Source organism: Oncorhynchus mykiss, chromosome 13 (assembly GCF_013265735.2).
Source record: "Oncorhynchus mykiss isolate Arlee chromosome 13, USDA_OmykA_1.1, whole genome shotgun sequence".
In the NCBI taxonomy this organism is placed as follows: Eukaryota; Metazoa; Chordata; class Actinopteri; order Salmoniformes; family Salmonidae; genus Oncorhynchus; species Oncorhynchus mykiss.
This window is the reverse complement of record NC_048577.1, coordinates 3728729-3738728: the sequence shown is the minus strand read 5'-3', so window position 1 is coordinate 3738728 and position 10000 is coordinate 3728729. Positions and strand designations below refer to the sequence as shown.

General features: G+C 46.0%; 1 protein-coding gene across 1 annotated transcript in view; it reads right to left on the bottom strand.

Annotated features, from left to right (window-relative positions):
* LOC110485341 (general transcription factor 3C polypeptide 1) overlaps positions 1–10000 on the bottom strand; it is a 93224-nt gene that overhangs the window by 32179 nt on the left and 51045 nt on the right. The window contains exons 23-27 of the mRNA XM_036942555.1: positions 8782–8857; positions 6903–7091; positions 5583–5728; positions 4200–4342; positions 777–858 (exon numbers count right to left, since the gene is read on the bottom strand). Of these exons, the coding sequence (XP_036798450.1) occupies positions 777–858; positions 4200–4342; positions 5583–5728; positions 6903–7091; positions 8782–8857 (636 nt within the window). The remainder of the gene's footprint in view (positions 1–776; positions 859–4199; positions 4343–5582; positions 5729–6902; positions 7092–8781; positions 8858–10000) is intronic.

The following is a 10000-nucleotide window of genomic DNA, read 5'->3' as shown; positions in this document are numbered from 1 at the left end:
TCTCAAGCTACTGCCCTCAGACCCAACCTCTCAACCTGCTGCCCCCTGACCCAACCTCTCAACCTCTCAATCTACTGCCCCCTGACCCAACCTCTCAATCTACTGCCCTCTGACCCAACCTCTCAATCTACTGCCCCCTGACCCAACCTCAGTCTACTGCCCCCTGACCCAACCTCTCAACCTACTGCCCCCTGACCCAACCTCTCAACCTACTGCCCCCTGACCCAACCTCTCAACCTACTGCCCCCTGACCCAACCTCTCAACCTACTGCCCCCTGACCCAACCTCTCAACCTCCTGCCCTCTGACCCAACCTCAGTCTGCCCCCTGACCCAACCTCTCAATCTGTTCAATAGATATAATACTGAAAACCAATTCACTCATGAGATGAATGTGTGTGTGTGTGTTACCTTGGGGTTGTGAACAGTGTGTGTGTTACCTTGGGGTCGTTGGGGTTGTGAACAGACGGGTGGTGTGTGTGTATTACCTTGGGGTCGTGAACAGACGGGTGGTGTGTGTGTTACCTTGGGGTCGTTGGGGTCGTTGGGGTTGTAAACAGACGGGTGGTGTGTGTGTGTGTTACCTTGGGGTCGTTGGGGTCGTTGGGGTTGTAAACAGACGGGTGGTGTGTGTGTGTGTTACCTTGGGGTCGTTGGGGTTGTGAACAGACGGGTGGTGTGTGTGTTACCTTGGGGTCGTTGGGGTTGTGAACAGACGGGTGGTGTGTGTGTGTTACCTTGGGGTCGTGAACAGACGGGTGGTGTGTGTGTGTGTTACCTTGGGGTCGTTGGGGTCATGTTTCCTTCCCTGTAGTTTCGCTATCAGAGGCTTGTCCTGGTACACCTCCGCCAGACAGATCCTACAGGACAACACAGCGTGTCCATTACAGATCAACACAGCGTGTCCATTACAGATCAACACAGCGTGTCCATTACAGATCAACACAGCGTGTCCATTACAGATCAACACAGCGTGTCCATTACTGATCAACGCAGCGTGTCAACGCAGCGTGTCCATTACAGATCAACACAGCGTGTCCATTACAGACAGTAACCTTGAGAAGGCGTACACGTTAAAGTACTTGTAGTTGAGGTGTGTCTGTGGGTTTAGATAGTGTGTAACGTACTTGTAGTTGAGGTATGTCTGTGGGTTTAGATAGTGTGTGTTGTAACGTACTTGTAGTTGAGGTGTGTCTGTGGGTTTAGATAGTGTGTGTTGTAACGTACTTGTAGTTGAGGTGTGTCTGTGGGTTTAGATAGTGTGTGTTGTAACGTACTTGTAGTTGAGGTGTGTCTGTGGGTTTAGATAGTGTGTGTTGTAACGTACTTGTAGTTGAGGTGTGTCTGTGGGTTTAGATAGTGTGTGTTGTAACGTACTTGTAGTTGAGGTGTGTCTGTGGGTTTAGATAGTGTGTAACGTACTTGTAGTTGAGGTATGTCTGTGGGTTTAGATAGTGTGTTAACGTACTTGTAGTTGAGGTGTGTCTGTGGGTTTAGATAGTGTGTGTTGTAACGTACTTGTAGTTGAGGTGTGTCTGTGGGTTTAGATAGTGTGTGTTGTAACGTACTTGTAGTTGAGGTGTGTCTGTGGGTTTAGATAGTGTGTGTTGTAACGTACTTGTAGTTGAGGTGTGTCTGTGGGTTTAGATAGTGTGTGTTGTAACGTACTTGTAGTTGAGGTGTGTCTGTGGGTTTAGATAGTGTGTGTTGTAACGTACTTGTAGTTGAGGTGTGTCTGTGGGTTTAGATAGTGTGTGTTGTAAAGTACTTGTAGTTGAGGTGTGTCTGTGGGTTTAGATAGTGTGTGTTGTAACGTACTTGTAGTTGAGGTGTGTCTGTGGGTTTAGATAGTGTGTGTTGTAACGTACTTGTAGTTGAGGTGTGTCTGTGGGTTTAGATAGTGTGTAACGTACTTGTAGTTGAGGTGTGTCTGTGGGTTTAGATAGTGTGTAACGTACTTGTAGTTGAGGTGTGTCTGTGGGTTTAGATAGTGTGTGTTGTAACGTACTTGTAGTTGAGGTGTGTCTGTGGGTTTAGATAGTGTGTGTTGTAACGTACTTGTAGTTGAGGTGTGTCTGTGGGTTTAGATAGTGTGTAACGTACTTGTAGTTGAGGTGTGTCTGTGGGTTTAGATAGTGAGTGTTGTAACGTACTTGTAGTTGAGGTGTGTCTGTGGGTTCTTCAGTATGTAACGTACTTGTAGTTGAGGTGTGTCTGTGGGTTTAGATAGTGTGTGTTGTAACGTACTTGTAGTTGAGGTGTGTCTGTGGGTTTAGATAGTGAGTGTTGTAACGTACTTGTAGTTGAGGTGTGTCTGTGGGTTCTTCAGTATGTAACGTACTTGTAGTTGAGGTGTGTCTGTGGGTTTAGATAGTGTGTAACGTACTTGTAGTTGAGGTGTGTCTGTGGGTTTAGATAGTGTGTGTTGTAACGCACTTGTAGTTGAGGTATGTCTGTGGGTTCTTCAGTATGTAACGTACTTGTAGTTGAGGTATGTCTGTGGGTTCTTCAGTATGTAACGTACTTGTAGTTGAGGTGTGTCTGTGGGTTTAGATAGTGTGTAACGTACTTGTAGTTGAGGTATGTCTGTGGGTTTAGATAGTGTGTGTTGTAACGTACTTGTAGTTGAGGTGTGTCTGTGGGTTTAGATAGTGTGTGTTGTAACGTACTTGTAGTTGAGGTGTGTCTGTGGGTTTAGATAGTGTGTGTTGTAACGTACTTGTAGTTGAGGTGTGTCTGTGGGTTTAGATAGTGTGTGTTGTAACGTACTTGTAGTTGAGGTGTGTCTGTGGGTTTAGATAGTGTGTGTTGTAACGTACTTGTAGTTGAGGTGTGTCTGTGGGTTTAGATAGTGTGTGTTGTAACGTACTTGTAGTTGAGGTGTGTCTGTGGGTTTAGATAGTGTGTGTTGTAACGTACTTGTAGTTGAGGTGTGTCTGTGGGTTTAGATAGTGTGTGTTGTAACGTACTTGTAGTTGAGGTGTGTCTGTGGGTTTAGATAGTGTGTTAACGTACTTGTAGTTGAGGTGTGTCTGTGGGTTTAGATAGTGTGTGTTGTAACGTACTTGTAGTTGAGGTGTGTCTGTGGGTTTAGATAGTGTGTGTTGTAACGTACTTGTAGTTGAGGTGTGTCTGTGGGTTTAGATAGTGTGTGTTGTAACGTACTTGTAGTTGAGGTGTGTCTGTGGGTTTAGATAGTGTGTGTTGTAACGTACTTGTAGTTGAGGTGTGTCTGTGGGTTTAGATAGTGTGTGTTGTAACGTACTTGTAGTTGAGGTGTGTCTGTGGGTTTAGATAGTGTGTGTTGTAACGTACTTGTAGTTGAGGTGTGTCTGTGGGTTTAGATAGTGTGTGTTGTAACGTACTTGTAGTTGAGGTGTGTCTGTGGGTTTAGATAGTGTGTGTTGTAACGTACTTGTAGTTGAGGTGTGTCTGTGGGTTTAGATAGTGTGTGTTGTAACGTACTTGTAGTTGAGGTGTGTCTGTGGGTTTAGATAGTGTGTGTTGTAACGTACTTGTAGTTGAGGTGTGTCTGTGGGTTTAGATAGTGTGTGTTGTAACGTACTTGTAGTTGAGGTGTGTCTGTGGGTTTAGATAGTGTGTGTTGTAACGTACTTGTAGTTGAGGTGTGTCTGTGGGTTTAGATAGTGTGTGTTGTAACGTACTTGTAGTTGAGGTGTGTCTGTGGGTTTAGATAGTGTGTGTTGTAACGTACTTGTAGTTGAGGTGTGTCTGTGGGTTTAGATAGTGTGTGTTGTAACGTACTTGTAGTTGAGGTGTGTCTGTGGGTTTAGATAGTGTGTGTTGTAACGTACTTGTAGTTGAGGTGTGTCTGTGGGTTTAGATAGTGTGTAACGTACTTGTAGTTGAGGTATGTCTGTGGGTTTAGATAGTGTGTGTTGTAACGTACTTGTAGTTGAGGTGTGTCTGTGGGTTTAGATAGTGTGTGTTGTAACGTACTTGTAGTTGAGGTGTGTCTGTGGGTTTAGATAGTGTGTGTTGTAACGTACTTGTAGTTGAGGTGTGTCTGTGGGTTTAGATAGTGTGTGTTGTAACGTACTTGTAGTTGAGGTGTGTCTGTGGGTTTAGATAGTGTGTAACGTACTTGTAGTTGAGGTATGTCTGTGGGTTTAGATAGTGTGTTAACGTACTTGTAGTTGAGGTGTGTCTGTGGGTTTAGATAGTGTGTGTTGTAACGTACTTGTAGTTGAGGTGTGTCTGTGGGTTCTTCAGTATGTAACGTGATCGTCGTCCAACAGACGGAGAGGTTTTATCCAGAGACTCTTCAAACTCTGCGTGGAGCAGATCCCTCACTACACACCACGGGACGAAGGGCCTGCGGAGCTACAACACACAGAGTTCTAATACACACAGAGTAGAACCAGCAGAACCAGGACTACAAGACAACAGAACCTTGAGCTGGAGACAGACAGCGGGAGAGAGACAGAGAGAGACAGAGAGAGAGAGAGACAGAGAGAGAGAGAAACAGACAGAGAGAGACAGACAGACAGAGAGAGACAGACAGAGACAGACAGACAGAGAGAGAGAGACAGAGAGAGAGACCAGAGAGAGAGAGAGACAGAGAGAGACAGAGAGAGACAGAGAGAGAGACCAGAGAGAGACAGAGAGAGAGACCAGAGAGAGAGAGAGACCAGAGAGAGAGAGAGACCAGAGAGAGAGAGAGAGAGACCAGAGAGACAGAGAGAGAGACCAGAGAGAGACAGAGAGAGAGACCAGAGAGAGACAGAGAGAGAGACCAGAGAGAGAGAGAGAGAGAGAGAGAGACCAGAGAGAGAGAGACCAGAGAGAGAGAGAGAGAGACCAGAGAGACAGAGAGAGAGAAAGACCAGAGAGACAGAGAGAGAGAGAGAGAGAGAGAGAGAGAAAGACCAGAGAGACAGAGAGAGAGAGAGAGAGAGAGAGAGAGAGAAAGACCAGAGAGACAGAGAGAGAGAGAGAGAGAGAAAGACCAGAGAGACAGAGAGAGAGAGACAGAGAGAAAGACCAGAGAGACAGAGAGAGAGAGACAGAGAGAAAGACCAGAGAGACAAGAGAAACAGAGAGAAAGACCAGAGAGACAAGAGAAACAGAGAGAGACAGAGAGAGAGAGAGAGAGAGAGAGAGAGAGAGAGAGAGAAAGACCAGAGAGACATAGAGAGAGAGAGAGACAGAGAGAAAGACCAGAGAGACAGAGCTGTTGACAGAGATGTTGAAGTGTGACACCACTTCATATCATGAGAAGTGGGCGTGTGCCAGTGTGTGTGTCTACCTTGCTGTTCAGGAAGTGGGCGTGTGCCAGTGTGTGTGTCTACCTTGCTGTTCAGGAAGTGTGAAGTGGGCGTGTGCCAGTGTGTGTGTCTACCTTGCTGTTCAGGAAGTGGGCGTGTGCCAGTGTGTGTGTCTACCTTGCTGTTCAGGAAGTGGGCGTGTGCCAGTGTGTGTGTCTACCTTGCGGTTCAGGAAGTGAGCGTGTGCCAGTGTGTGTGTCTACCTTGCTGTTCAGGAAGTGGGCGTGTGCCAGTGTGTGTGTCTACCTTACAGTTCAGGAAGTGAGAAGTGAGCGTGTGCCAGTGTGTGTGTCTACCTTGCGGTTCAGGAAGTGGGAAGCGACTCTACAGAGGATGAGTACAGAGTCCTCGCTGACGCTCCATGTTACTCTCTGTCTGGTCATCATCATCAGAGCTTTGTGGTCTGCTGCATCATGGACTGGGGGCCGCTTTCTAACCTCGACTGCACAAACACACACACACACACACACACTACAATTATCATCCCGGGCGGCCAAACCCTCCCCTAACCAGAAAACGTTGGGCCGATTGTGCCTCCCGGGTCACGGCAGCCTGCGACACAGCCTGGGATCTGTAGTGACGCCTGAGACGCACGCAGTGCCTTAGGCCGCCCAGACGCAGTGCCTTAGGCCGCCCAGACGCAGTGCCTTAGGCCGCCGCGCCACTCAGGAGGCCAACCACAACGGGACTTGTATTAATAGTTTTCGTTACAGTTTTCAACCCACATAATGCATTAAAAATATAAAACAAAACTGTGAAATGCTTTGTTATAATCTAACCCTCGTCTCAGCACTTTCTTCTTCTGTGGTGTTTTGACCTGTGTGTCTGGACCCACCTTTCTTCTTCTGTGGTGTTTTGACCAGTGTGTCTGGACCCACCTTTCTTCTTCTGTGGTGTTTTGACCTGTGTGTCTGGACCCACCTGTCTTCTTCTGTGGTGTTTTGACCTGTGTGTCTGGACCCACCTTTCTTCTTCTGTGGTGTTTTGACCAGTGTGTCTGGACCCACCTTTCTTCTTCTGTGGTGTTTTGACCTGTGTGTCTGGACCCACCTGTCTTCTTCTGTGGTGTTTTGACCTGTGTGTCTGGACCCACCTTTCTTCTTCTGTGGTGTTTTGACCAGTGTGTCTGGACCCACCTTTCTTCTTCTGTGGTGTTTTGACCTGTGTGTCTGGACCCACCTTTCTTCTTCTGTGGTGTTTTGACCAGTGTGTCTGGACCCACCTTTCTTCTTCTGTGGTGTTTTGACCTGTGTGTCTGGACCCACCTTTCTTCTTCTGTGGTGTTTTGACCTGTGTGTCTGGACCCACCTTTCTTCTTCTGTGGTGTTTTGACCAGTGTGTCTGGACCCACCTTTCTTCTTCTGTGGTGTTTTGACCTGTGTGTCTGGACCCACCTTTCTTCTTCTGTGGTGTTTTGACCTGTGTGTCTGGACCCACCTTTCTTCTTCTGTGGTGTTTTGACCAGTGTGTCTGGACCCACCTTTCTTCTTCTGTGGTGTTTTGACCTGTGTGTCTGGACCCACCTTTCTTCTTCTGTGGTGTTTTGACCTGTGTGTCTGGACCCACCTTTCTTCTTCTTCTTCTGTGGTGTTTTGGCCTGGTGTGTCTGGACCCACCTTTCTTCTTCTTCTTCTGTGGTGTTTTGGCCTGTTTTTTCAGTTTAATGGTTCTCTTCCTCTTCTGCTTCTTCCCTCCTTTAACCAGCCGGTTCCTACTGGACGGCTCAGTGGAGATGTGGACCTCCTCCAACCTCAACCCTGCTGGGACCCCCTGCTTAGAGGACTGGGGCCCGGGGAACTTGGGGCCTTCAGGGGACACAGAGATACACACACACACACACACACACACACACACACACACACACACACACACACACACACACACAGTACCAGTTAAAAGTTTGGACACAACTTCTAATTCAAGGGTTTTTCTTTATGTTTACTGTTTTCTACATAGTGGAATAATAGTGAAGACATCCTTGCCTACCCAAACCAAGCTGGTCTCAACATCCCATCCACACAACAACATCCCCTCCGCATCAACATACCCTACACATCCACACAACAACATCTCCTCCACATCAACATATACCCTACACATCCACACAACAACATCCCCTCCGCATCAACATATACAGTGGGGCAAAAAAGTATTTAGTCAGCCACCAATTGTGCAAGTTCTCCCACTTAAAAAGATGAGAGAGGCCTGTAATTTTCATCATAGGTACACTTCAACTATGACAGGCAAAATGAGAAGAAAAAAAATTGTAGGATTTTTTATGAATTTATTTGCAAATTATGGTGGAAAATAAGTATTTGGTCACCTACAAACAAGCAAGATTTCTGGCTCTCACAGACCACACAACAACATACAGTCGTGGCCAAAAGTTTTGAGAATGACACAAATATTAATTTCCACAAAGTTTGCTGCTTCAGTGTCTTCAGATATTTTAGTCAGATGTTACTATGGATACTGAAGTATAATTACAAGCATTTCATAAGTGTCAAAGGTTTTTATTTACAATTACATGAAGTTGATGCAGTGTCAATATTTGCAGTGTTGACCCTTCTTTGTCAAGACCTCTGCAATCCGCCCTGGCATGCTGTCAATTAACTTCTGGGCCACATCCTGACTGATGGCAGCCCATTCTTGCATAATCAATGCTTGGAGTTTGTCAGAATTTGTGGGTTTTTGTTTGTCCACCCGCCTCTTGAGAATTGACCAAGTTCTCAATGGGATTAAGGTCTGGGGAGTTTCTTGGCCATGGACCCAAAATATTGATGTTTTGTTCCCTGAGCCACCTAGTTATCACTTTTGCCTTATGGCAAGGTGCTCCATCATGCTGGAAAAGGCATTGTTCGTCACCAAACTGTTCCTGGATGGTTGGGAGAAGTTGCTCTCGGAGGATGTGTTGGTACCATTCTTTATTCATGGCTGTGTTCTTAGGCAACATTGTGAGTGAGCCCACTCCCTTGGCTGAGAAGCAACCCCACACATGAATGGTCTCAGGATGCTATACTGTTGGCATGACACGGGACTGATGGTAGAGCTCACCTTTTTAGCGCGCACTGCGCCCGGCCCGATTCTTGTCATTCTCCTTCCACCTCTCATCAGAGAGCTGTTTTCTCTCACAGGACTGCCGCTGACTGGATGTTGTTCTGTTTGTCACACCATTCTCAGTAAACCCTAGACACTGTCGTGTGTGAAAAGCCCAGGAGGGCAGACTTTTCTGAGGTACTGGATCTGGAGCGCCTGGCACTGACGATCACACCACGCTCATAGTCGCTTAGGTCACTTATTTTGCCCATCCACACCGTCAATCAAACAGTAACTGAATGCCTTGATGCCTGTCTGCCTGCTTTATATCACAAGCCACGGCCACGTGAATGAAGGTCGATAGGAGCGATCCATTTAGGTGAATGGGGCGGTGTACCTAATAAACTGACCGGTGAGCGTGTATAGATGTGAAAACACAGACAGGAGTGTGTAACTCACCTCTATCCATGGTCACATGTTTGGTCAGTAGACTATTCAGTCTCACGGTGTTACTGGACTCGTACTGGTTGTTGCTCTAGAACACAATATATTCACCACTTACAGTTCTAGAGCACTGGAAAGGCTTACAATTCTAGAGCACTGGAAAGGCTTACAATTCTAGAGCACTGGAAAGGCTTACAGTTCTAGAGCACTGAAAGGCTTACAGTTCTAGAGCACTGAAAGGCTTACAGTTCTAGAGTACTGAAAGGCTTACAGTTCTAGAGCACTGAAAGGTTTACAGTTCTAGAGTACTGAAAGGCTTACAGTTCTAGAGCACTGAAAGGTTTACAGTTCTAGAGTACTGAAAGGCTTACAGTTCTAGAGCACTGAAAGGCTTACAGTTCTAGAGCACTGAAAGGCTTACAATTCTAGAGTACTGAAAGGCTTACAATTCTAGAGCACTGGAAAGGTTTACAGTTATAGAGCACTGAAAGGCTTACAGTTCTAGAGCACTGGAAAGGCTTACAGTTCTAGAGCACTGAAAGGCTTTCAGTTCTAGAGCACTGAAAGGCTTACAATTCTAGAGCACTGGAAAGGTTTACAGTTCTAGAGCACTGGAAAGGCTTACAGTTCTAGAGCACTGAAAGGCTTACAGTTCTAGAGCACTGAAAGGCTTACAGTTCTAGAGCACTGAAAGGCTTACAGTTCTAGAGCACTGAAAGGCTTACAATTCTAGAGCACTGAAAGGCTTACAGTTCTAGAGCACTGAAAGGCTTACAGTTCTAGAGCACTGAAAGGCTTACAATTCTAGAGTACTGAAAGGCTTACAGTTCTAGAGCACTGAAAGGCTTACAATTCTAGAGCACTGAAAGGTTTACAGTTCTAGAGTACTGAAAGGCTTACAGTTCTAGAGCACTGAAAGGCTTACAGTTCTAGAGTACTGAAAGTTGAGATTATTTATATTTCTATAGACAACATCACAATAATGATTTATTTGTGTGTATGTGTGTTTTAGTGTGGGTGTGTGTTTTAGTGTGGGTGTGTGAGTGTTTTAGTGTGTGTTTTAGTGTGTGTGTGAGTGTGTTTTAGTGTGTGAGTGTGTTTTAGTGTGGGTGTGTGAGTGTTTTAGTGTGTGTGTTTGAGTGTGTGTGTGTGTGTGTTTTAGTGTGGGTGTGTGAGTGTTTTAGTGTGTGTGTTTGAGTGTGTGTGTGTGTGTGTTTTAGTGTGTGTGTGTGTG